At 38.7% G+C, this 27,945-nt stretch overlaps 1 protein-coding gene across 19 annotated transcripts in view; it reads right to left on the reverse strand.

Moving 5' to 3' along the window:
• The window catches only part of FANCI (FA complementation group I), a 74,708-nt gene that overhangs the window by 34,025 nt on the left and 12,738 nt on the right, over positions 1 to 27,945 (reverse strand). For 18 of the 19 annotated variants that reach the window (XM_055277264.2, XM_063638578.1, XM_063638580.1 and 15 more), the window contains 13 exons: positions 23,388 to 23,460; positions 21,012 to 21,142; positions 20,103 to 20,259; positions 19,966 to 20,023; positions 18,379 to 18,420; positions 17,826 to 17,949; positions 17,283 to 17,368; positions 13,354 to 13,480; positions 8,397 to 8,489; positions 7,584 to 7,720; positions 4,985 to 5,165; positions 2,811 to 2,898; positions 276 to 406 (listed from right to left, as the gene is read on the reverse strand). In XM_055277264.2, the coding sequence (XP_055133239.2) occupies positions 276 to 406; positions 2,811 to 2,898; positions 4,985 to 5,165; positions 7,584 to 7,720; positions 8,397 to 8,489; positions 13,354 to 13,480; positions 17,283 to 17,368; positions 17,826 to 17,949; positions 18,379 to 18,420; positions 19,966 to 20,023; positions 20,103 to 20,259; positions 21,012 to 21,142; positions 23,388 to 23,460 (1,428 nt within the window). The remainder of the gene's footprint in view (positions 1 to 275; positions 407 to 2,810; positions 2,899 to 4,984; positions 5,166 to 7,583; positions 7,721 to 8,396; positions 8,490 to 13,353; positions 13,481 to 17,282; positions 17,369 to 17,825; positions 17,950 to 18,378; positions 18,421 to 19,965; positions 20,024 to 20,102; positions 20,260 to 21,011; positions 21,143 to 23,387; positions 23,461 to 27,945) is intronic. The other variant, XM_063638582.1, reaches the window with a different exon arrangement.

Here is a 27,945-nt window from a genome sequence, read left to right on the forward strand (position 1 = left end):
GCCTTTGTAAATCTATTGTACTCAATAATGTTCTAAGAGAGTTTTAATTATTTCATTAACTTGAAAATGAGTTGAGAGAATAGTGCTATGGATAGTAAACAAACCTGGGAAACAGTCTTGCTCAATGCTCTTGCCCTTTTAATGCAAATTTTATGTTTCAGACTAAAGTGGAATAGAATTTCTTAGACATACATATTTATACAGAAATGCATCAGACTTCCACTAGACAGTTAAACCTCAGTTTTGGCAAGTTACTTGGGAATCTGAAGACTTACCTGCACTGCCTTAAGCAGCCTTTGTACGGTCTGAAGGGGCAGAAAGGACAAATAGTCAAAAGCTTCTGTGACTTTAGAAGAACAACTTTGAAGAACTAAGGGTGCATACATGACGATATTTGAAAGCAGATCTGAAAAACAGAATCTATAATCAGTTGTCTCAAATAACTAAAGATATCTGAAATACAAGAAAAATACAGAGAAAGAAATGTGAAGTCTTTTGTTTCCTTTCTCAAATAAGCCAAGTATACTGCAATACAAATTTCTACTGATTCTATATATACTTTTTCTCCAATGTAACCAGGATAATTTTAGCTTTTTTCTATGATAGTTTCAATTTCTATAAAAATTAAACTGCCTAAAAGAAAGGAAGAAACCGATTACACTGCCTAGACATAAGTAGTGGCACACATCTTCTTACTTCTAAGCTAAAATAAATCAATAAATATTTCTGAATTTTTACTACATGCAAGCATAATATGGTCCTATCAGGAACATAAAAGTATAAAACATAGTCTTTCTTTAAAAATGTTAACAATTTAGTTGGAAGTAAAAAAATTTTTTTAAAGAATTAAAGAAGTAAATCACAGAGCAATATCAAATATCTATTAATTCCAAACATAGTTTATTGCCTACCAAATGGTAAAGGGAGAGTTTAAATAGGAGTTCAAAGGAAGAAGAGATCATTATGAGTTGGTATATATTAGGAAAGCAATGAGGAGAAGGAACTTAAACTAGGTTCTAAAAGATGGGGAACATTTAAATGCACAAAGAACCAGAAAGGCCTACATATATAAAGGGAAAAGTATGAGTAAAGGTATGAGAAAGGTAAGTATAAGACATATTCAGAAGATGGTAGGGAAATCAATGATGCTGGGGTGAAGAATCCAGGAAAGTAAATAACTGACTTTAACATTGGAAACGTAGGTTGGGATCAACTTGTCAAGGACCTTCAGTGCCAGGATAAAGAGCTGACAATTTGGCCAGGCGTGGTGGCTCACGCCTCTAATCCCAGCACTTTGGAAGGCCGAGGCAGGTGGATCATGAGGTCAAGAGATTGAGACCATCCTGGCCAACATGGTCAAACACCGTCTCTACTAAAAATACAAAAATTAGCTGGGTGTGGTGGCGCGTGCCTGTAGTCCCAGCTACTCGCAAGGCTGAGGCAGGAGAATTGCTTGAACCCGGGAGGCCGAGGTTGCAGTGAGCTGAGATCACACCACTGCACTCCAGCCTGGGTGACAGAGTGAGACTCCATCTCAAAAACCAAACAAACAAAAAGAGCTGACAATTTATTAAATAACATATTGATGATTTTGTAGCAACAAGGTGGTATTTTAGGAATACTAATCTGTGGTAATATGCAGGTTAAATTGCTGCAGGGAGAAGAAAAAGTCAGGAAACCAGTTAGAAAGCTGTGGCAGTAGTCTAAATTCAAGGTTGTAAGAATGGGAACTAGACACTGGATGTGAGGTTGGGGGAGGAGGGAATATAGAAAAAATAACAGTATGAGGGAGAAAAATGACAGAACTTAGGTACTAAGTGTGTTTGAGAAAATAAAAGGTAATTCCAGCCTCTAGGACCTGGAGAAACATGCTTCAAATAATGGAAATAGGAGCAATGGAAAGGAAAATTTGTTTGAAGGGAACTGTACTATATTTGAGGTAAAAGAAAAACTGGTCACAGGCAGGAAAAGAAGCAAACTCTTACAGTAATCAGAGAACTTACCTAAAAAGTTTCAGGGGAGTTATAAACAGTGATGAATGACATAGAGAAATTTTTAAAATTGGTGAGTAAGGCTAGTAAATTTAGACATTAGGAGTTATGTATTAAAGACAGCAAATTCAGGCCAAGCATGGTGGCTCACGCCTGTAATCCCAGCACTTTGGGAAGCTAGGGTGGGTGGATCACCTGAAGTCAGGAGTTCAAGACCAGCCTGGCCAGCATGGCGAAACCCTGCCTCTATTAATAATACAAAAATTATCTGGGTGTGGTAGCATGTGCCTGTAATCCCAGCTACTGAGGAGGCTGAGACACGAGAACTGCTTGAACCCAGGAGGCAGAGGTTGCAGTGAGCTGAGATTGCGCCACTGCACTCCAGCCTGGGCAACAGAGTAAAACTGTGCCCAAAAAAGAAAAAAAAACAACAACAACAACAAAAAAAACCCCAGCAAATTCAGAGGTCACCAGAGAGAAACGCTGTGCAGTCCAAATGTCAAGGCTAAAAGGACTAGGAAGTCAATGAGTGGCAGCAGAAGGACAGCACTCATTTGAGAGGTATTAATAAAAAGAGAAAATGTTGAGGCAAAATGGAAGTTTTACTTATTGGTTTAATTGTTGCTTTCCTTACTGACAACAACAGCCTTTTTGACAACTGACAATCCCAGACAACATAAGTGGATTTGCTTTATTGGCATCCTATCAAAGATACTGCATTTAAATGCTCATTAAAATTTTTTTCCCAGGACCAAATGATTATGACATTTAAATGAAAATATTTCTAAAAACTTTACTCATTCTTTCAAAGTTTAATACCTAAGAAATGACTGATGGGAGAAGATGCTCTGGTAACAACCCTGTTGAGGACCTGCTCCAAAATTTCTTGTCTGATCATCTCATGGATCTAAAAAGAACAGAATAAATAAAATATTCCTGGGTGACCTTCAGCTTTTAAGTACATCAATGCATGTCAGGCAGGATGAAGAACCGTTTGGATATGAGTAAAACTCAAAAAATCAGAATATAATGTGAATCATCTGGAAAGACAGAATCACTCAACTTTCCCCTTGTTCTGTGCTTAGATGATTCATTAGTAGGATAAATACCATGTTTATTAGCCTAAAAGTACAGATCACATTAAACTATTGCTACATATAAGGTTCAGCATCAAACAGGACCAATTCTACTTAGGTATCCATTACCTGACAACATCCATATTCCTGACAGTATACATAAGTTTTATTCTAAAAATCAAAATGTAAAAGCCCATGAAGATTTCTAGAAACTTAAAAGATCTTCCCTAACCCCTTTCTCAGTTTCTAGAAGCACAGCAGTTGCCGTTAAAAAGACCCATTTTGAATTTTCACTTGAATTTTAGTTAAAATTCTTACTTGAACTTGATTACTTTATGGTACAGACTAATTCGTTCAGACCTCAGACTGTTAGTGACTTAGTAGCAATTTATAAAGATGCCTTGATAAAGCCAACATCTATGTGAAATCAAATGGAGCCTCTTTAGTTTTGAAAAATAATTTAAATACAAAAACATACTCTAAGATAATGTCTTTAACAATATCACTGTTAAGCAGGGTAATTTATATCATCAAATACACTGATAACTCTCAAGAACTATTCTGACATTTACTTCATAGTTCTGGATTAGAACACTAGATTTACATTTAGATCAGCCTCCCAAATAACATTTTCAGCAGACACTCTTGGTGTGTAGCTACATTAAACAACTGAACATCAAGAAGACTTAGAGGAATTACTAGAAAAGTTGTTTAACCTCAGATATGATCTAGCATTTTTTTATTCAAAAGAAAATAAATTTTTGAAAACTTTCAGAAATTGAGATGTCAGTGATAATTTGGTAATAATGTCAAAAAAATGTAAATTTCCCATTTTGGTTTCTTCAGAAACAATGAACCAATAAGTATGATTCTTTTTTTTTTTTTTTTGAGATAGGGTCTCACTTTGTTACCCAGGCTGGAGTACAGTGGTGCAAACACAGTTCACTGTAGCCTTGACTTCCTGGGCTCAAGTGATCCACCTCAGTCACCTAAGTAGCTAGGATTGCAGGTGCGCGCCACCACGCCTGGCTAATTTTTGTATTTTTTGTAGAGATGAGGTTTCGCCACGTTGCCCAGGCTGGTCTCAAACTCTTGAGCTCAAGTGATCTGCCCACCTCAGCCTCCCAAAGTGTTGGGATTATAGGCTTGAGCCACCATGCCCGACCAAGCATGATTCTTTTTTTTTTTTTTTTTTTTTTTTGAGACAGAGTCTTGCTGTCGCCCAGGCTGGAGTGCAGTGGCGCGATCTCGGCTCACTGCAAGCTCCACCTCCCGGGTTCACACCATTCTCCTGCCTCAGCCTCCCAAGTAGCTGGGACTACAGGTGCCCGCCACCTCGCCCAGCTAATTTTTTGTATTTTTAGTAGAGACGGGGTTTCACTGTGTTAGCCAGGATGGTCTCGATCTCCTGACCTCGTGATTCGCCCACCTCGGCCTCTCAAAGTGCTGGGATTACAGGCGTGAGCCACCGCGCCTGGCCATGATTCTTTTTTTTGTTTTATTTTCAGTAAAAATTCTTAAGCGTGATTCTTTAAGCTCGATGCTCTACAGTGACCTAAAAAAATTTCTTCTGTGTAAAGGAACAGCATTAAAACAAAATCAAACAAAATCTAGAAATGGTTTACTGCTTGAAGAAGAAGGAAAAATAATGAAAAAGCTATCTTATATTCAAACTTCTAGGTCAGAAACAATTGGATTAAGTGGAATAAATGAAAAACTTATAAAAGAATAAGAAAGTAAGTATTCCATCAAACTGGATCTATCATGTTTCAATATTATCCTAATCTCTGTCAAATATCCTCTGTCAAACTAATACATACTCAAATTTCCTTGTCCACCAAACTTCCAGGCAAATGCCAAGCCCTACTTGGATTATTTAAACATAATTAGGGAGTCGATGCCAAAATAGTGTCTCACCTTAAAAGTTTCCAACAGGATATTAGCTCCGAGCTTACATGCATGCTGGTTTGGCATTCTAGAAAGACTTGGGCTGGTTTCAATAGTTTTTCCATCAAGAACCTTCTTTGGCCCATATGAATCCATCAAAATGAAACCAAGTTCAACGAGGCCCTGAGTAACATGGTCCCAACTATGAACACTACAAGAAAACAAAGCTTAGTTAAAAAAGAAAAACTTAGTAAGATATTCTTACCTTTATACTCATTGCCCTGTTATACATTTCCCAAACTTGACCTAGATAATCAATGTACTCTGCATATAAACCTTTTCTTTACACACATTGTCTGACAGAATGGATGAATTCCTAAATGTACCATAATGGGAACAGCAGGCAAGTGGTCTCCAATGACAGACAGAATACTGGGAAAATCCAGAAGCTAGAGAATATTCAAAAAACATCATACCGAATATTTCAATATGATGACCATTAAAGGTTCCCATTCAAGATTTCATGATGAGAAGTTCATTGCTGCCTCTTCTATTACCCTACAGTACTGACAACGCTTATGTAGAGGCTTACAAACTAGCTCCCCTCCATGGACAGAGATTCTCTAGGAGAGAGGTCATAGTATAGTCATATTTTTACCCACATTGCTTAGCACAAGGGTGGCATATAAAAGACACTCAGTAGATATTTATAGTATAAATGGATGAGTGATCTGGTGTCAACAGCATAAGCTAAAACTACAAATAATCTTTTGTAAAAGAGTAGAATCATTGGTGGTTTTATACCACTTAATGTTATACCCCACGGTGGAAATAATGTGCATATAACCTTTATCCATTATATCTACCTGTTAAATTGCAACAAATTATAATGCAGCACTACAGAATGAAGTAGATAGTTATAGATAAATTATAACACTTTAACAGAGTTAACAATATTCATACTCTGAACAGCCAAAAATTCAATTACATAAAATGGAGAATGCATTATTTAAAGGTTCATTAACTGACTGGGGCAAGCATGTGTAACTAACCAGCCAGTTATTTTAGAGGATCTAATAAGGCTATCCAAATCTCTCCCGGCTGAGGTTTGGTCCCACCTGGTGGCAAGTACCCACCCCAGGCTAATTATACATAGGACATGGAGTCCTATGACGATTGAGATTTCCAGAAGATGGGAAGCTTCCCAGGAATTTCCTGGTTAGTGAGTACCTCTTTCTTTAGCCCAACTTGAAGAGACTGGGTTGGGAAAATACTGGAGACACAACTATAAACCTCAGGAAAAAGAATAATCAGATACAAAGATTAAAAAGCTTTAAGGCCTAACAATGGGTAAAACACTCAAACAATAAACTCTAATTTCAAATTTGCCCTACTGCAAAGCTCATGTAAATTCAATCTATTAATAAACAAGAATTCCAGGCCTAGAAGAGACCTACGGTAAATTATGCTTAAATTATGAAACTTTAAAATATATTTAATACACAGTGAAAGCATGACATAGTAAAGACTGTTACAACAGCTAATGTACGTCCTGAAATTAAAATAAAAACCAGGATAGTTACTGATGTTTTCCATGTGGTTTTAAATGAATTTGTCTAAACTGACTAATCAATAATTCAATTCCAACCATAAGCTCCAAATTTCAACAAAGTAAATAAAGCTCTTAATGTTTTTTACTCACCTTAAAAAGAGGCCATGAGCCAGATGCAGTGGCATGCACCTATTGTCCCAGCTACTTGAGAGGCTGAGGCAGGAGGATCAGTTGAGCCCAGAAGATCAAGTCTAGCCTGGGCAACATAGTGAAAAGTTCCTACGTCTTCAGAAAAAAAAAAAAAAAAAAAAAGAAGAAAGGCCAAGCCAGGCACGGGGGTACATGCCTATAGTCCCAGCTACTGAGGTAGGAGGATCACTTGAGGCCAGGAGTTTGAGGCTTTACCGTGCTATAATAGAGCCTGTGAATAGCCACTGTACTCCAGCCAGGGCAACATAGTGAGACTGTTTCCTTTAAAAAGGAAAAGAAAGGGCCGGGACCAATGGCTCAAGCCTGTAATCCCAGCACTTTGGGAGGCCAAGGCAGGTGGATCTCTTGAGCTCAGGAGTTCAAGACCAGCCTGGGCAATATGGCAAAACTCTGTCTCTACAAAAAACGCAAAAATTACTTGGGCATGGTGGAGCATGCCTGTAATCCCAGGTACTCGACAGGTTGAGGTGGGAGGATTGCTTGAGCCTAGGAGGTCAAGGGTGCAGTGAGCCAAGATTATGGCACTACACTCCAGCCTGGGTGACAGAGTGAGACTCTCTCTCAAAAAAAAATGGAAAGAAAGAGAAGGAAAATAGAGAATTGTAATATCATGGAATAAACAAAAGCACCTAATTCAGTTTTGTATGCTTGCTGTCAAGGTGGCCAAGAAACCAGGTCCTGAGATTCAAGGATATTTCCATAGGGAAAAAGTACGCTCTACCAGTTTTAAGAAATTGAACCTTGATGTGTGACGTCAACAGCTGTAAGTCATCACTTTCCCCTCATAGGCTGCAAGTATGATACCACATTGCATTTTCTAACATTAAACACCTTATACACCTTTTGAGATATGGTTCACCAACTTACCTATTCTTCACTACTTCCAAGATCATGGTTGAAACATAAGATCTATGAGGAACTAGATTCTGAAGAAATTTTGAGCCTTGGAGGAGTTGAAGATCCTTAAAGCTCTTTACAACCGAAGTCTTTAAAAGATCAAGCACCTTGAGTATAGTTAATAAAAATAAATGAAAAAATAAAGATCAAGCATCTAACAGAATGAAAGAAATAAGAAAATAAAGCAAATATTGTAGCTCATGCTATAAATCTTAACCCTATAACTGTTCCTATGAGCTGCCATTCACATATATCCCTGTGACAACTATTTTAACTAGATGAAGATGTTACAAAAATTATGACATTCAGTGGGAACTTTAAGGAGTTGAAGACAAGCCTTCCTTAAGCAAAAAGGGGGAAAAAAGGCTAAAAGTCAATATAAATATTACCCACAACCTGGAACACATAAAAGAAAAAAAGTATAAATTTCATCCATGCAACTAACCTATTCTTGGAAAGCTACAACATAGTAAAACTGCTGGTGAATATCCAGCTAAATTGTCCCTTCCTCCAACTTGGGCTGTGTGGTATCCTTCCACTCTTATTCCCACCTCACTACCTAGCTTACCACACAACAGGAAACGGAGGAATAAACCAAAAACCTGTAGAAGTTTTCCATCAATCCCCAGAGAACAGAAGGGACATACCTGTCTTATAGCAGCTTTGCTGCTGGCAGGAAGGGGGTGAAATTGTTTAGGAAAGGATACAACAAAAACAGATTTCTGTGATTTTTTTTTTTTTACCAACTACAGAAAGAAACAAAATGGCATTTTAAAAAAATACCTGGTCCTGAAATCTTTGTATTCTTGTTACAGAGAGGAGAAGAGCAATGCTGAAGGGACTTATGTTATTATTGGAATCTCCTTGCTGTCCTACCTAGAAGAGAGCAACCAAAAGGAAGTCATTTACTTACATTTTTAAAAAAAAAAAAAAAAAAAAAAAAGATTGGGTCTCTCTCTGTTGCCCAGGCTAGAGTGCAGTGATGCAATCATAGATCACTGCAGCCTTGATTTCCCAGGCTCAAGGGATCCTCCTGGCTTAGCCTCCCAAGTAGCTGGGACTATACCATGCCTGGCTAATTTTTTAATTTTAAATTTTTAAATTTTTTGGAGATGAAGTCTCACTATTTTGCCCAGGAGAGTCTCAAACTCCTGGCCTCAAGTGATCCTCCCACCTTGGTCTCTCAAAGTGCTGGGATTACAGGTGTGAACCACCACACCTGGTCCCATTACATACATCTTAAAAGTATAACAGCCTATTTAACAGTAAGTCCCTTGGCCGGGTGTGGTGGCTCATGCCTGTAATGCCAGCACTTTGGGAGGCTGAGGCAGGTGGATCACTTGAGGTCAGGAGTTCAAGACCAGTCTGGTCAACATGGTGAAACCCCGTCTCGTAAAGTACAAAAATTAGCTAGGAGTGGTGGTGCACACCTGTAATCCCAGCTACTCAGGAGGTTGAGGCAGGAGAATCACTTGAATCTGGGAGGCGAAGGTTGCAGTGAGCTCAGATTGCGCCACTGTACCACCCCAAAAAAAAGTCCTTATGACTCAAGGGACATAAAAAAATTTTTTTAATAGTAATAAAAAAATAAAAATAGGTCCTTGAATGGATCAGAAATCCAAATGTAAGAGCAAAAATTGTAATATTTTTAGAGGAAAACATATAGGAAAATTTCAAGACCTTGGATTAAGTAAAGATTTCTTAGATACAATACCAAAAGCATAATTTCTACAAGAAAAAATTGATAAAAATGGACCTCACCAAAATTTAAAACTTTTGTACTTGAAAAGATACCATTAAGAAAATAAAAAGACAAGTCACAGACTGAGAAAAAATATTTGCTAATTATATACCTGATAAAGAACTTGTCACCATTCATAACAAAGTTATTGAAAAAATAAAAAAGAACTTGTCAGTAGAATATACAAAGAATTTTAATTAAGAAGACAAACGACACACTCAAAAAACGGGCAAAAGATTTGAATAGACATTTCACCAAAGAAGGTATTAGAACAGTTAATGAGCACATGAAAAGATGCTCAATTATCATCAGTCATTAACAAAATGCAAAGTTAAACCTCAATGAGGTACTGTTTCATACCCATTAGAATGGATATAATAAAAAAGACAGACAATAACAAATGTTGGCCAAGACACAGAGAAATAGAAACCCTCACATAGTGATAGTGGGAATGTAAAATGATACTGTTTTGGAAAACAGGCAATTTCTTAAAAATATAAACATAAATTTCTCATATAAGCCAACAGTTCTACTCCTGGGTATATGCACAAAAGAAATAAAACGTATGTCCACACAAAGACTTACATTTGAATGTTAGTGGTAGCATTATTTGTAATAGCCAAACAGTAGAAAAAATCCAAATGTCCACCAGCTGGGAGACTGCTAAACAAAACTCATATATATCCACACAATGGAATATTATTCAACAATAAAAAGAAATAAGCCTGATACAGTAGCTCACACCTGTAATCCCAGCTACTCAGGAGGCTGAGGCAGGAGGATCACTTGAGGCCAGGAGTTCACAGCAAGACCTCCATCTCTTAAAAAAGTTGTTTAAAAATTAGTCAGGCATGGTGGTGTGCGCCTGTGGTCCTAGCTAGTCAGAACTCTACAGTGGGAGGGTCACTTGAGGCCAGGAGTTTGAGGGTGCAGTGAGCCATGATCATGATATTGCACTCCACCCTAGGTGACAGAGTGAGACTATGTCTCCTAAAACAAACAAAACAATAAAAAGAAATGAAATATTGACATATGCTACAACACAGGTGAACCCTGAAAACATTACACTTAATGAAAGAAGACATACACAAAAAGACCACATATCATATAATTCCATTTATACAAAATATCTAGGAAAGGTAAATCTATAGAGACAGAAAGTAGATTAGTGGTTACCTGGGACTGGGAGTGCTAATGCAGATTAAATGGGCATAAAAGATCTTACAGGGTGATAAAAAAAAATGTTCTAAAATTGGATTATAGTGACCGTTACAAAACTAGGTAAACTTATGAAAAAAAATCACTGGATTGCATGCTTAGAATAAAATAATTTTGTGCTATGTAAATTGTGCCTCAAAAAGTTTAAAAAATACATTTTCAAGGCCTAGAAAAGATGATACTAATAAAACAAAAAATATGTAAAATAAAACATCAATCAAATGGGAAACAAAAACAAAACAACAGAGTGGATCAAAATACATAAAGCTGGTAAAAAGGCCAGTAATATAGTTACTATGAACCTAAATTAAAAAAAAGAGTGAACAGATACAGAGAAGATAAAGTTTTAAAGCCTACTCACAGATTATGGTCTTTAAATATCCTTTCCTACAAAAGGGACCCAGGGCTTTTTAGAGACATGGCTAGCATCAGGATGGGGCAAAGAAAGTACTATGGTGAGCCTTGGGCATATCATGCCACAGCTCAAAGACTAAATGGGGTCACATCAAAAGAACACATAAGCTGACTTGAAGGATCCAACTGGCTAAATTTGGGTAATTTTGTGTTCAAAACAAATAATGACAGTAATGAATAATGAGTACATTGAATTTAAAAAGGTTCATGAGTGCATAATGATATTCAAAACACTAGGGAAAGGAGAGGCTCTTTTTACTGAAGAATGCCAGCTAATAATGCCGAAAGAAAGATGCAATTAAAATTTTCTAATTAAAATTAGAATTCCTTGGGAACAGATTGTGAGGACAAAAAGAAAAAAAATAAGATATAAAATTTGAATTCCTGGTATAATTACTGATTTAGGCCAAGAATCATCAATAGACGGGAAAACGAAAACCATTGTGTGAAATGTTGTTGGGAAAAGGATTTTCAATACTATCTCGAACTATGATCCTATAGATTCCTTTCTAATACAAAGGGATACATATATACTTATAAATGAACAAAATTGATGGTCATTTTCTTAAAAGCAAATGATTTAGCCTCACGAATAGTAAGGTAGTTAATACCATGTTCCTCCTGATGTAATGCACAGAACAGTGGTTGGCAAACTACATACAGCCTGTTGGCCAAATCCAACCCACTACCTGTTTTTGTGCAACTCATGAGCTAACACTGGTTTTTATGGTTTTAAATAGTTGGGGGAAAAAAAAAAATCAAAGGAAGGCCAGTGCAGTGGCTCACGCCTGTAATCTCAGCACTTTGGGAGGCCAAGGCAGGCAGATCACTTGAGGCCAGGAGTTGAAGACCAGCCTGGCCAATATGGCGAAACCCCGCCTCTACTAAAAATACGAAAATTAGCCAGGTGTGGTGGCATGCACTTGTAGTCCCAGCTACTTGGGAGGTTGAGGCATGAGAATCACCTGAACCTGGGAGGTGGAGGTTGCAGTGAGCCAAGATTGGGCCACGGCACTCCAGCTTGGGTGACACAGTGAGACTCTGTCCAAAAAAAAAAAAAAAAAAACAAATCAAAGGAAGAATAATATCCCACAATATAAAAACGGAATAAAATTCAGATTTCAGTGTCCATAAATGGGAAAACAGCCACACTCATTAGTACATTTTGTCTATGGCTGCCTTCTTGCTGCAATGGTAAAGCTGAGTAGCTGTGACAGAACCTGCATGGCCTGCAAAGTGTAAAATATTAGTATCTGGCCCTTGCAAGAAAATGTACACATCACTTAACGAAGTATTCTTGCCAAAAATGTTTAACTTGAACCCAATCGTGAGGAAACAATCAGTTAAATCCAAAAATGTTGGACATTACGCAAGACAAGCGGGCTGATGCTTCAAAAAAATCAGTCTGAAGCTAGAAAGAAAGAACAACCAAATGCAATGCATGAAGCCTGATGAGAGCCTGGAGCAGAGGGGAAAAAAAAAAAACACAGCTGTAAAACACATTTTAGAGACAACTGTGAAAATGTGAATAGGGAATATAAATTAAACAATATTATGGAATTATTAATTTTCTTAGATGTGATGATGGTATTGTGATAACATGTCCTTATTCTTAGCATGCTGAAATATTCAGGCATTGAAGTGTTAGGGTTTGGGTTTCTGCATCTTACTTTTAAATGTTCAGAAAAAGAATATGTATGAGAGAAAATGTGAGGTAAATGTGGCAAAGTGTCTAATAATTGGTCAATCTAGGTGAAGGGAACATAGATGTTCTTCATGCTATGTAGTGTTTTAACTTTTCTGAGTTAGAATTTTCAAACTAAAAAGTTGGAGGAACAAATATATCTGTACACTACTTTTAATATAGTTTAAAACACTTCTGAGTTTTATTTTACTACTTTACAAATACTTCCTGATGAATGACTTGGCATCACACAACTCCACGATATACTACTAGATGCAACATCCTAATTCATAAATGAGAAAGCAGAGGCCGTAGTTGAAGGTCATATAAGATAGTGACACATAATCTACTTAGAATTAGATTTTGAGTTTCCTGCTGAATAGTTCTCAAGTTCTTTCCCACTTTTTTGCATTAGAACTTTTGAGGGTTTTTTTGAATAAAACTTTCTGGCTTGCTTAAGGATGTGGTATACTGCTAAAGTGAGGACATTTAAAAAAAGGGAGTGTGGTAACATCATGTATTTTCCACTTTTAAAGTAAAAAAGAAAAAAAAAAAAAGAGATCCTTCACACCCAGGGTCATTTTACAGTATTTATTTCCTGTCATTAACTGGCATAAAAGTGGCTTAAGTTCAAACACTTTCATTCAAAAGAGACCCAGATCACCTTACAAGTTTGGTGCTACCTTTAAGTGTTTCACGAGTTCTCTGCCTAGTTCATAGTCCAATTTGATGGCAAACACAATGTGTAGAATAATGGTGCCTTCCACATGACGAAGTTCACCTGATGGCACAGTAACAACATCCAATAGCCTAAAAGATTCAACAGAAAGGTATGAGCTATAAGGTGCAGTGGGTCATGCCTGTAATGCCAGCACTTTGGGAGGCCAACGCGGGCGGATCACTTGATCCCAGGAGTTCACGACCAGCCTCTACTAAAAATACAAAAAAATCAGCCCAGTGTGGTGGCACGCCTATAGTCCCAGCTACTTGGGAGGCTGAGGTGGGAGGATTGCTTCAGCCCGGAGGTGGAGGTTGCAGTGAGCCAAGATTGCGTCACTGCACTCCAGCCTAGGCAACAGAGTGAGACCCTATCTCAACAACAACAACAAAAAAGGTATGAGCTATGGTTTTTGAGTGAGAGACAAGGGCAGGTGCTACGATGAACAAGTAGATCAACTCAAGCTAAACTCATACAATCACTGAAGGCAGGTGTTTACTAGAAATTCTACTGCCCAATTCTCTGCTCCTGTCTGTCTATCTATCTATCCATCTATCTATCTGAGACAGGGTCTCGCTCTGTCACTCAGGCTGGTGTGCAATGGCATGATCATAGCTCACTGTAGCCTCAACCTCCCGGGTTCAAACGATCCTCCTACCTCAGCCTCCTGAGTAGCTGGGACTACAGGCATGTGCCACTATGCCCAGCCAATTTTTCTATTTTTTGGTAGAGACGAGGTTTCACTATACTGCCCAGCTGGTCTTGAACTCCTGGGCTCAAGTGATTCTCATGCCTCAGCCTCCCAAAGTGTTGGGATCATAGGCACGATTCACTGTGCCCAGACTCCGCTTCTTTTTACAAGATTTCATAAAATAAATGTCTGTAGTCATAATTTCTCCTTTTTTATCTCACAATCCCTTCCCAGTACAATCCAATTCAATCAGGCTTCTATCCTCTTTCTACCCTCACCCCTGCAATAACATCAGATTATTTTTTCAAGGGTCACAAATGACCTCCAAGTTGTCAAAAACAATAAAGTCCCATCTTAACATCTCAAATCTGACACAATTAACCACTTCTTTCTTGAAAAATTTTCTTCTCTTAGCTTCCAAGGCATCATCACTGGCCTCTTCTCAAAAAAAAAATTTTTTTTTTTTTTTTTTTTGAGACAAAGATTCACTCCCATTGCCCAGGCTGGAATGCAAAGGTGCAATCTCAGCTCACTGCAACCTCTGCCTCCTGAGCTCAAGTGATACTCCTGCCTCAGCCTCCCAAGTAGTTGGGACTGCAGGCATGCACCACTGTGCCTGGCTATTTTTGTACTTTTTGTAGAGATAGCTTTTACCATGTCATCCAGGCTGGTCTTGAACTCCTGAGCTCAAGCAATCTGCCTGCCTCGGCCTCCCAAAGTGCTTGACCTTGAAATGGTGGAACGTCTCTGAACTCAGTCTTAGGTTTCTTTTTCTTCATGCTTTCCCTTGATAATCCCATCCAGTCTCTTGGCTTTAGTCCCTTCCAGTTTTATCCCCAGTTCACCCCTCTCCCTACTACTCCAGAGTACCTGCTTAATATCTCCTTATGGGACCCTAATATATATCTCAAACCTAGTGTGGTCAAAAGTGAGCTAATTAAAAAAAAAAAGTGAGCTAATTATTTTCTCCAAAATCTGATTCTCTGTCAGCTTATTCTAATTAAGTATCTAAGACCACCTTCTCTGCTGGGTGTGGCAGCTTGCTCCTGTAATTCCAGCACTTTGGGAGGCTGAGGCAGGAAATCGCCTGAAGCTAGGAGTTCAAGATCAGCCTGGGCAACATAGTGAGACTCTGTCTCTAGAAAAAGTTTTTAAAATTAGCCAGGCTTGGGCCGGGTGCAGTGGCTCATGCCTGTAATCCCAGCACTTTGGGAGGCCAAGGTAGGCGGATCACTTGAGGTCAGGAGTTCGAGACCAGCCTGGCCAATATGGTGAAAGCCCATCTCTACTAAAAATACAAAACGTAGCTGGGCATGGTGGCGCACACCTGTAACCCCAGCTACTAGGGAGGCTGAGGCAGGAGGATCGCTTGAACCCAGGAGGCAGAGTTTGCAGTGACCTGAGATCATGCCACTGTACTCCAGCCTGGGCAACACAGTGTGACTTCATCTCAAAAAAAAAAAAAAAAAAAAAAAAAAATTAGCCAGGCATAGTGGTGGGTGCCTGTAATCAATCCCAACCACTTGGAAGGCTGAGGCAGGAGAATCACTTGAACTTGGGAAGCAGAGGTTGCAGTGAGCCAAGATCACGCCACTGTATTCCAGCCTGGGTGACAGAGACTCCATCTCAAAAAAAAAAAAAAAAAAAAAGTAGCCAGGCTTGGTGTCATGTGCTTATAATCCCAGCCACTTGGGAAGCTGAGGGTGGAGGGTCACTTGAGCCCAGGAATTGGAGGCTGTAGTGAGCTACAATGGTGCCACTGCACTCCAACCTGGATAACACAGCAAGACACTCTTAAAAAAAAAAAAAAAGAAAAAAGAAACCACCTCTAATTAATTGCTCAAGCCAAACTAACTAAATTCTTTGTCTCTTGATTTCCATATCCATAAAGTAGAGGTAAAATAGGGTTGTGAGGTTTAAAGTGTTTAGAATAGCACCTGGCACAGAATGAACATTCTACAAATGTTTGCTTAAAAAACAAAAAATCCAGCCAGGCACAGTGGCTCACGCCTGTAATCCCAGCACTTTGGGAGGCCAAGGCAGGTGGATCACCTGAGGTCAGGAGTTCAAGACCAGCCTGGCCAACATGGTGAAACCCCATCTCTACTAAAAATACAAAAAATTAGCTGGGCATGGTGGCACGTGCCTGCAATCTCAGCTACTCAGGAGGCTGAGGGAGGAGAATCTCTTGAACCCAGGAGGCGGAGGTTGCACTGAGCCGAGATCACGCCACTGCACTCTAGTCTGGGCAACAGAGTGAGACTCCATCTCAAAAAGAAAGAAAGAAACAGAAAAAACAAAAATCCTTGGCCAGGTACAGTGGCTCACGTCTGTAATCCCAGCACTTTGAGAGACCGAGGAGGGTGAATCACTTCAGGCTAGGAGTTTGAGACCAGCCTGGCCAACATGGCAAACCCCGTCTCTGCTAAAAATACAAAAATTAGCTGGGCGTAGTGGTGCGCACCTGTAGTACCAGATACTCAGGACGCTGAGGCAGGAGAATCGCTTGAACCTGGGAGGTGGAGGATGCAGTGAGCTGAGATCATGCCACTGCACTCCATCCTGGGCCACGGAGCTATACTCTGTCTCAAACAAAACAAAACAAAACAAAAAAAACCCAAAATCTCCTTTCTCAGACATGTCACACTGTTCTGCATTTGTACTATTTCCCTACCTGAGAATGTTCTCTGATCTACATATTATGGATCTTACCATTCAGGCTTCAGTTAAAATAGCACATCTGAGAGAGGTTTTTGCTGACCCAGTCTAAAGTAGCTATACTGTCAGTGGTAGATCATCCATTTGAATTACCTGCATAGCACTTTTCACTATAATATTTTTCTTGTTATTTATTTTCTGTCCTCTCCTCACTAAAATTGAAGCTCTACAAGAGCAGGGACATTGTCTGAATGGTTCAGCACGGTAGCCCCAAAGCTAAACAGTTCCTGGCAGAGAGCTGACACTTAATAAATAGGTTTTAAACTTGCAGCTTATAGGACAATTATTTTCCTGGAAAGGTGAAAATGAAAGAGCTGAAGAGATCATGTTATTCTCTTTATTACTGAGCAGCTAGGAGAAGATTAGAAAAGTTTTATGCTGAGGTGAAGGTAGGCGGTGAAAGAGAAGAAAATGAAGTAGCTAAAATACAGAATGAGAAGATGAATTTGTAAAAATGATCTTTATTTCTACACTATATTACTCACTCATCACCACTCTGTTCCTCATTGTGCTGCTTATCTAGTGCACTGAAGAAGGCTATGATTCCTTCCAAAACACTCTTTCTGCTTCCCTGAAAACAATACAAAATTGGTAAGGTCTCCCAATTAAGAGCAAAATAACCGAGTTGAATTCAAAGTAGTTTTCAGCTTGAAGAATTCTCCAGTACAAATTTAAATAAATAATCTATGACTTAGACTCAAACTAAGAATGTACAGAACACTTTCATGTTGAAACAAGATTTGAAATACCTCTTACTGTAAGAATTTATGAGGCCTATAGTCTACCCTTTCTGAGATCTTTATCCCTTTTACCTCCACAAAGAAAATGTGGCAATACAAGAGATAATGCATGTTTTCCCTGGATAAGAAGTATGATCCTTTTACCAGACCAAACCACTATACGTGAAATGAAAGCATCTGTGTTTGTTCGGCTATGTTTGTTCTGTGTAAACCAAGGGTATGAATAAGTTGAATGGTCATAACTGGTCATACCACCAGAACTAAAGAGAAACAATTTTCCATTTGTACCTTGGAGGAGAGAACCAGAAGCTGATAGACCAAAGGTGGTATTTCTTGAAGATTCATCTTGGAGAACATGCTCAATGCTTTTTCCACCACAAATTCCACCTCTTCTGCAGTCAGAGGGACATCCCTGTGGATCAAAAATCCTAAAGGCTATAGACAGAGTCTAACTGCCTTGTTTTCAGAAATTCAATTCAGGGCTTTACAGTGGTTAAAATTCCATTAAACATATTTTAAGAAATAGAACTTGGGAGCAGAGAATTAAAGAGATAATAGATTATTATAACTGTCCCTTTTGATTTTTCTCTAATGAAGAACCTTTAAAGGAACCAATAACCTTACCTAAGCAAAGTCATCTTATAAAAAATAATAAAGTTATGTTTTAAGTAAGTAAAGCCAAAAAGGAGGCAGGAGTGGGGAGGGAATCTGTAACAGAAAACATAACTACTAATATTCTTACAATCAGCAGAGAGTGATGTTTATGTTTGCTATGGTTTAACTTCTAGCAAGTAAGTTCACAAAGCAGGATACACAAAGAAAAGGGAAAGATGATGCTTACTTGAACATGGAGGTGAGTTGGATTACATATTGCTGATCCCACCTGGTAGAAGAAAATGACAAAGAAAGTTTATTTATTTCCAACTTATTTAGATATAACTTTGTAAAATTAATGAGGACAAAAAAAACAGGGCCAATTCAAGTTTGATTTTGCAATACTGAGAAACAAGATCAAATAATACCATTTAAAACAATGAAATAGCGGTTGTTAACCTGTCCGACTTGCAAAATCAAAATTCTGATGATACCCAATGTTGGTGAGATTGTAGAAAACAAACTCTCTTCACATACTGTTCTAGGGAATGTATGACAAGCTGGCAGGAGTTATCAACTTTAAAAATGCACATAATCACAGATCTACCCAATTTACTATTTGAAATATATGCCATGTACATGCTTATAAAAGGTCATCTAGATATATAAAGATGTTCAGGCCAGGTGCAGTGGCTCATGCCTATTATCCTAACACTTTGGGAGGCCAAAGTAGGAGGATCACTTGAGGCCAGGAATTCAAGACCAGCCTGGGCAATAAAGCAAGATTCCCATCTCTATTTAAAATTTAAAAAGACATTCATTGCAACACTCTTTGTAATAGCACAAAAACTGGAAATAACCAAATAGTCTGAGAATTGCAGATTAGCCAAATAATAGATTACTGCAAACCATTAAAAAGAATGATGTAGAGTTGTATATGCTGACGTGGACAGTCGTATTAAATAAAAAATGCAAGGTATATTACAATATGTATTGAATAAACTCTTGTGTAATTAAAAACAAATAAATTGATAAATACATGCTTAAGATGATTTATGTAAGGGATCTTATATAAGGAACCATAAAACCAATTATCTGTGGTTTAGATAATCTTGGGTATTCCCTTCTTGTCCTTTTTAACAAACCAACATGCAATCACAGTATTATATAACGTAGTAATCTCTTTGTTAATTATATGGTAAGAATTTTTCATCTTTGATGTATGCATTTCACTTTTAATAGGTATAAATGTCATGGAGTGGCTCTACCTTAACTTACATAGTTTACATGTCTCTATTACTATATGCTTATATTGGTCACAAATTTCTGTGTTGAACATGTTCATATGTGAGGATTTTCTTGTATGTTGGAGTCATTCTTTAACGTGGATTCCCAGAAATACAATTACTGGTTAAAGGATACATCACTTGTATATTCTACTCCCTCAAAAAAAAAAAAAAAAAAAAAAAAGATGCAGCAGCAGGGTGACTTCCTCAGCCTTCACGACCTTGAGACTCCAATAATGCTTAGAATGGAGCATTAAACACATTAAATTGACATTTAATTATGTGTATCTTAACACAATAAATTGCTGTACTAAGATACACAGTCGAGCAAATAAAACTATATGAAGTCTTAGAGAACAGAATATAGTAAATCATCTCTTTCTCACTAATTCATTGCAGACTAAATAGTTTTATAGTGTTATATTAAAACCAACAAAAAAGAAGGACTTAAAACCTTCACAGACATAAATTCCTGAAATAAAGTGGTTTTTTTTTTTTTTTTTTGGCCACTTGTATTCCTAAGAAAGTTATACATATTAATGACTCACCTGCCAGAACACAGGGTGTTAATCAACTGTTTCTTACATTCTTCCCCACTCAGTACACCTAGAAATGCAAAATATACTGAGCAATAGATTTGATTATGTGAATAGAGAAAAAGCCACTAAAATTGGAAGAAAATTACCTTTTCCATAAGCCAGATTTTCCTTTTTGGTAGCCAGGGCAGTGAGAATGATAGGTAGTAACTCCAAAGATTTTCCATTCACTAGGCTGCCTTCTCTGACAGCACTAATAAACTCATTGGCTAATTCAGCCAATAATGGTCCTGGAAAATGGTGAGCCTAAAAGTTCACAGGATAAAGGAAATCTCAAGCAGAAATCCAATGTTTGATATATCTTTCTAAGAAATAAAGTCTTTTGCTGAAATAAATGAATTGACTGAGATCCAGAACTGGTCCCATAAGGGATTTATGGAATCATTCTGCTCTGTCTGGTACGTAGTTATAATTGTGAAGGGCTTCAAAAGTTAGAATCCTCTATCGGTTCCCTGATGTTTTCAGATATGCCAACTCTTCAAAGAGATATATGTCCATGGTACCAGAAATGTAATATGTACATCTAAGTGGATTATAACCCATTCATCTGCTTTTTTTTTTTTTTTTTGAGATGGGGTCTCACTCTGCTGCCCAGGCTGGACTACAGTGGCGTAATCTCGGCTCACTGCAACCTCCGCCTCCTTGGCTTAGGCGATCTTCCTGCCTCAGCCTCCCAAGTAGCTGTGACCACTGACATGCACCACCAGCCCAGCTAATCTTTTTTTCTTTTGTATTTTTGGTAGAGATGGGGTTTCACCATGTTGCTCAGGCTGGTCTCAAACTCCTGAGCTCAAGCGATCCTCTCACCTCAGCCTCCCAAAGTGCTGGGATTACAGGTGTGAGTTACCATGCCCAGCCTGCTTCTTTGTTTTTTAACAACAGGTCTTACTCATAAATAAGAACTATGCTAGGTTGGACACTTAAGTTTTCCTTCCCTCAACAAATTACAAACCCCCAAAAATCTACACCCAAATAAAAGTTTTTGTTTGCCATCTTACCTCCAGCATCAGTAATCCTATGATCTCAGATGCTATTTCTTTCTGCAAATCCCCTGATTCCACCAACTGGATACAACAAGTGTATATCTTACGTCTCCTAAGTGTTCCAGCTTCCTCAGAGCAGGGGGAGCCTTATTGTTTTAAACAGGGGGTTCAGAAACAAGTCTTACAAGATTGACGGGTAAATAGGAAAAACGAACAGGTTTGTAGTTAAATACAAAAAATAGAATTATCAAACAACTGATTACTACGGTGCTTAGAACAGCAATGGTTAAGGGCTTTGAACAAGTGCTTAATTTAGCCAAAGTAAAGGGACTAAAATGTCATCTTCATCCACCTGTTTTATTAATTCATTTTAATAATTACAGGATGAAGTAACCTTCTAATAGGTCTTAACAGCTTTTGAAAAGTCCAGTAACCCAAATTTAATAAGTTAGCTAATCTTTTTTTTTTTTTTTTTTGAGATGGAGTTTCGCTCTGTCGCCCAGGCTGGAGTGCAGTGGCGCAATCTCGGCTCGCTGCAAGCTCCGCCTCCCGGGTTCACGCCATTCTCCTGCCTCAGCCTCTCCGAGTAGCTGGGACTACAGGCGCCCGCCACCACGCCCGGCTAATTTTTTGTATTTTTTAGTAGAGACGGGGTTTCACTGTGGTCTCGATCTCCTGACCTCGTGATCCGCCTGCCTCGGCCTCCCAAAGTGCTGGGATTACAAGTGTGAGCCACCGCACCCAGCCAGCTAATCTATTTTCTTCAAACTTCTGCAATAGTTCCTTAAAATCACAACAGTCAGCAAGCTGACTTTTTTAATGTGCTCTATACAAATACTTGTGAACTTTTAATAAGTTGAGTGCTTTCATTTTCATAACGGGATCTCCATTTGATATTTTCATTTGTATAACTCATTTGCAGTCTGAAAATTTTTTTTTAGTGCCAATCCCAGAACATATCATTGAAAGTTAATTTTCTTTGTGTTTTAAAATATCTGGATCATGAAGAAAAAGTGATGAAAATAAATTAAAACTGAAAAAAAAAAGATAATAACAAGTGTTGACAAGGATGTGAAAAAATTGGCATCCTAATCCAGCCACATTGGAAAACAGTTTGGCGGTTTTTCACAGTTAAACATAAGAGTTTCCACATGATCCAGCAATTCCACTCCTAGATATATATCCAAAAGAAAGGAAAACATATGTCCACACAAAAATTTATACACAAATGTTCATAGTAGTATTATAATGGCCAGAAAATAGATACAACTTAAGTCTTCATCAACTCATGAATGGAAAAATGTTGTATATCCACATAATGGAATATTATTCAGCGGTAAAAATACTGATACATATTACAACATAGAGGAACCTTTGTAACGTTATAAATGAAAGAAGTCAGTCACAAAGGACCATATACAGAATGATTCCTCTAAATGAAATGTCCAGAATAGACAAATCTGTAGAGACAAAAAGTAGATTCGTGGTTTCTTAGGACTGGAATGGACTAGGGGTTTGGAGAGGTGACATCTAAGAGATGCAAACCTTCTTTCAGGGGTAACGAAATTGTTTTAAAATCAATTGTGGTAATGGATACACAACTCTGAATATACTAAAAGCCATAGAATTGCTCTTCCATTTAGTAGTGTACATAGATAGGCAGTTGCTATTGATCTTTCGTTATTTCCTTTTCTCTGATATTTCTATAAAATATTTAGCAAGTTTCCATACAGGTTGACTCAATCAATCTTGAAAGTTCTTTCATGAATAGGAAGACGTGTTTTTGTACCCTTGCAGCAGAGATCTAATTTACTTGGGGGAAGAAAAATAAACCAAGTTAACATACCTAATTAAGAGTCCAAAGACACTTTTAATTTTTGCCTTGTAAAATTTTATCCTACCAGAATTTATAAAACCACTATAAATCACAATCTGCAACAACTTAAACTAGCCCTTGTTCAAGACAGGAAAACAAGTATGTCTCACTGGGCATGAAGAATCTCTATATAAGGCACCTTAAGATACCCCACTTCATTAAACCCCAGAGGTTACTCGCCCCTTGTTAAGCATGGATTATGTATTAAACATTGCTGTTCTCTTCTCCACAATCTTAAAAGCACAAGTGAACCAAAGCAGATTTTACGAAAAGCACATTCTGTAATTATAGGCTCCCAAATCAGCAACACAATCTCAGGTAGCCACTTCAAACTCCCTTCAGTAAAATTACTTAAGTCTACTAGACAGGAAACTGCTGCTGTAGTTAATTCTGTAGAATCCTCAAAACATGGAACATGTTCCAGTGGGGCTTCAAACAGTAAGAAAAGTACCAAAACTAAACAAATCTACCAATGAATGCAGGACATAGACAGAAGTGACATTAATTATGATTACCTTTGAAGATGGCTCTCAGGAGTGCTCCAGCAACTTTTCCTTTCACTGCTTGATTCTGAAGGAGATTAGTCAACTGCAAAGAAAGAAAAAGCTACAAGTCTCTGGCAACAGTCTTTTACCCCAATGACCTAAACACTCAATATGAAAAAGTACTCTTCTGTCACGTTCAGATCATTCAGAGACGCCAAGTATTACACACACCATAATTTTTAGACAGAGGAGGATATATCTTAATATGATCCTGGACTGTCAAGACTAAAATCTATTCATACTCATTCTATAAACATTTATGGAGTACTTAGCACTAAGTTGGGAACATACATTCATCCAACAAATACTTTTTGAGCGTGTTATTTTCCTTAGGCATATTATAAAGATGAACAAGACAGACATAGTAATTTGACTCAGAGTTCATAATAGAGCAGGAGGGGAAAGGATGGCAGAAAAAAAATTGTAAAAGAACCAAATAAGAGGCTGAGATAGACAATAAGTGAGGAAAGGAAGGAAACTTCATCTAGGGTAGTAAGGGGAAGCTTCTCAGAAGTAGGTGACACTTAAGTAGAGACCTGGAGGACAAGAAGGAGCTAAGTATTCAAAGGAGTTAGAGAAGGATATTCCAGATGGAAGTATGATCATGTGCAATGGCCAAGAAGCAGCAAAGAACTTGGCATATTTGAGGCCAAAGGCTTGTTTAAAAAAAAAAAATGACTGGAGAATAAAGAAAAGAGTAGTAGAAGATGAGTTTGAAGAGAAACGGGAAAGGACCAGATTATGAAGAATCTTACAGGCCATGGTAGGAAGTTTAGCTTTTGTCTAAGTGCAACAGAAGTTACTAAAGAGAAAAGAAGGAAGTGAGATGATAGATTTTTCAAAAATCATCCTTGCTCCTTGTGTGGAGAATGAGTTATGGGGGTTTAAGAGTGAAATGGGGATACCTGTTAGTAGACTGCTACCATGTTTAAGAGAGAGATGACAGTGGCCTAGACCAAAGTAATAGAGGCGTTATGAATTGAATTGTGTCCTCCCCACATCCCCAAATTTCCTATGTTTAAGTTCTAACCCCCAGTACTTCAGAATGTGACCTTATTTGGAAATTGGGCTCCTGCAGGTGAGATTAGTTGAGGTCATTAGGATGGGTCCTAATCCAAAGACTAATGACCTTATAAAAAGGGGAACTCTGGACAGAGAAAGACAAACAGGGGGAATGTGAGGTGAAGATGAAAGCAGAGATCAGGTGATACAAGCCAAGGAATGCTAAAGGTTGCCAGCAAACCACCAGAAGCTAGGTGAGAGACACAGAACAAATTCTCATAGCCCTCAAAAGGAACTAACCCTAACAACACTTGATCTTGGACTTTTAGTCTCCAGAACTGTGAAACATTACATTGCTGCTATTTAAGCTACCCAATTTGTGGTACTTTGTAACAGCAGCCCTAGCACACTAATACAGGAGATGAAGAAAAGTAGATAGATCTAAGATAAATATTTGAGAACTAAGAATAGAAATTCCTTAGTTTGGAAGGGAAGCAGGGGGTGGTGACGAAGGAAAAGAAATCTGGCCGGGCACGGTGGCTCATGCCTGTAATCCCAGCACTTTGGGAGGCTGAGGCGGGTGGATCACGAGGTCAGGAGATCAAGACCATCCTGACTAACACGGTGAAACCCCGTCTCCACTAAAAATACAAAAAGTTAGCCGGGCGTGGTGGCGGGCGCCTGTAGTCCCAGCTACTTGGGTGGCTGAGGCAGGAGAATGGCGTGAACCCAGAAGGCGGAGCTTGCAGTGACCCGAGATCGCGCCACTGCACTCTAGCCTAGGCGACAGAGCGAGACTCCGTATCAAAAAAAAAAAAAAAAAAAAAAAAAGAAAAAAAAAAAAGAAAAAAGAAATCAACGAGGACTCCTAAATTTCTGGCTTAAGCAGCTAGCTGGGTGGATAGTGGCACCATCTGTTTACGTGGTGAAAATTTGGGATTAAGGAAGCATCTAAATCACACTGAGAGCTTACTAAAACAAATTTCCAGGCTCTACCCACAGTTTATGATTCAGGTCTGCTGTGAGGCTCAGAACCACTACTCTGAGATATCCAAGTGAAGTGCCAAATAGATGACATGAAACATGCCAAGTGGAGCATCAATGGAAACAGATGAGACCATCCAGGAAAGAATATAGAGAAGAGAAACACCAAGGGTCAGTCATTAAAAAGAGAAGCAGCTGCCAGCAAAGACAATGGAGAAAGTGAGATCAATAACACTGGAGGATAATCTCAAGAAAGAAGTGTCACAGAAGCCAAGACTAATAAAACAATAAACTATCTCTTCCACAAGTACACGAGGCTGGTGTTTCTAGCTGGAGTCCATCTCTCTATTAAATACATAATAAAGAAGTATCTGACTACTCTGGCCTTATACCTTCCAACAGAGTGCTTGGTCCTTGACATAACCCTTACAGCAGCAGTTCTCAACCAGTGATTTTTGTCCCCCAGGGGACACTAGACAATGTCTAGAAACATTTCTGGTTGTCACAACTGGAAGGGTGCTGTTGGAATCTAGTGGGTAGAGGTAAGGGATGCTATCAAACATTCTGCAATGCACTGGACAGCCCACCACAACAAAGATTTATCCAAGCCAAAACGTGAGCACTGCCAAGGCTGAGAAGCTGTTGACTCTTTTTGAAATAGTTCAGTTTCAACAGAAAGCAGTGTGGCATAGGAAGAGGGAAAAGCTGGATCCATAATCAGAAGCCTTGGATGTAAATCCTAGCTATGCCATTTACTAGCTATATAACCTCAGGCAAGTTACTTAATCTGTTATGTGTGTCCATTTCCCTACCTCAAAGGACTGAGATAAAGGGGAGAAGAATTTGCACAGAGCCTAACACACGACAAGTACTCAACAAATGTTAATTTTCTTCTATTGCCTCTGTCCTCTACTCCCCTTCTTCCTCCTTCCACTTATGTGATCTTCAGTCTTCCTTTTGACCATGTTCAGTTATGCTTTTTACTACATTTTAAAACTCAGAAATAGAGCAAGTAAGATTTAAGTATCCCTGTTATCCCAGAGGGTTTAAAATTTTTAATTGGCAGACTGGAACTACCAAGTTAACGCATAATCCAAATAAGTTTTAGTTTTTTTTAAAAAAATAGAACATTCCTCATTTTGTGTTGTCTGATGTTTTCTTGTGGCTAGATTGAGTTTATGCGGTCTCACAAGAACACAGGTGATATCGTGTCATTCTAGGAGTATCACATCAGGAAGCACATGATGTCCATCTGTCCGTCGTTGGTGATATTAATTCTGATCCCACTTTATAATTACTTCCCCCACCCTGTCCCTTTGCCACCAGTAAGCAATTTACAGGGAGACACTTTAAGACCATGCAAATATCTTGCTCCTCATCTAATTTTCTCCCCGTAAAATGGAAAAGCCCAGCAGAAACCACTGTTACCAGGTTATCAAAGTCAGTACCACCAGGAATAACACGACATCAAGAGCTCAGTGATTTGATACACTAAAAAGGGCATGGTACCACTTCTGTGGTCCTTACGCCAAGGATACATGACCTTGGTCCAATCATGAGACAACACCAAACTGGCCCTAATTGAGACACATTCAGCAAAACAACTAATCAATACTCCTCAGGGCTATCATGATCAACAGAGATAAGGAAAGCCTGAGAACTATTGCAGAGTGTAGGAAATTAGGGGGAAATGACAACTAAGAGCAATGGAGGATGCTGAGTGGGATCCTGGAACATAAAGAGAACATTAGTGAAATAATTACTGGGGAGAGTTGGAATAAGCTTCTTAGCTTCATTAATTGTATCGTATCAAGGTTTTTTTTTTGAGACGGAGTCTTGCTCTGTCGCCCAGGCTGGAGTGCAGTGGCGCAATCTCAGCTCACTGCAAGCTCCGCCTCTCGGGTTCACGCCATTCTCCTGCCTCAGCCTCTCCGAGTAGCTGGGACTACAGGCACCCGCCACCACGCCCGGCTAATTTTTCTTTTTTTTTGTATTTTTAGTAGAGACGGGGTTTCACCGTGGTCTCGATCTCCTGACCTCGTGATCCGCCCGCCTCGGCCTCCCAAAGTGCTGGGATTACAAGCGTGAGCCACCGCGCCCGGCCTCGTATCAATGTTTTTAAAGTCCCCCTGGATTTAGCATCCATTGGTATTTCTTGCCTGGTTCAATCTTTACCATGACAATTGCAAAGTAATGATTTTCCAACTCCTGCACTGTAAGCAAGAGAACTCCTTTCTACCCATGTATTCATTTACTTACTTTACTTACCTTAGAGACAGAGTCTTCTTTGTCACCCTGGCTGGACTGCAGTGGCACAGTCATAGCTCACTATAACTTCAAACTCCTGGGATCAAGCAATTCTCCTGCCTCAGCACCCCTCCAGTTAGCTAGGAATACAAGCATGTGCTGATATGCCATGCTAATTTTTTAAATTTTTTGTAGAGGTGGGTTCCCACTATGTTGTCCAAGCTGGTCTCAAACTCCTGGGCTCAAGTGATCCTCCGTCCTCAAACTCCCAAAGTGATTTATTTATTATTAGTAT

This window comes from Symphalangus syndactylus, chromosome 5, assembly GCF_028878055.3.
Source record: "Symphalangus syndactylus isolate Jambi chromosome 5, NHGRI_mSymSyn1-v2.1_pri, whole genome shotgun sequence".
In the NCBI taxonomy this organism is placed as follows: Eukaryota; Metazoa; Chordata; class Mammalia; order Primates; family Hylobatidae; genus Symphalangus; species Symphalangus syndactylus.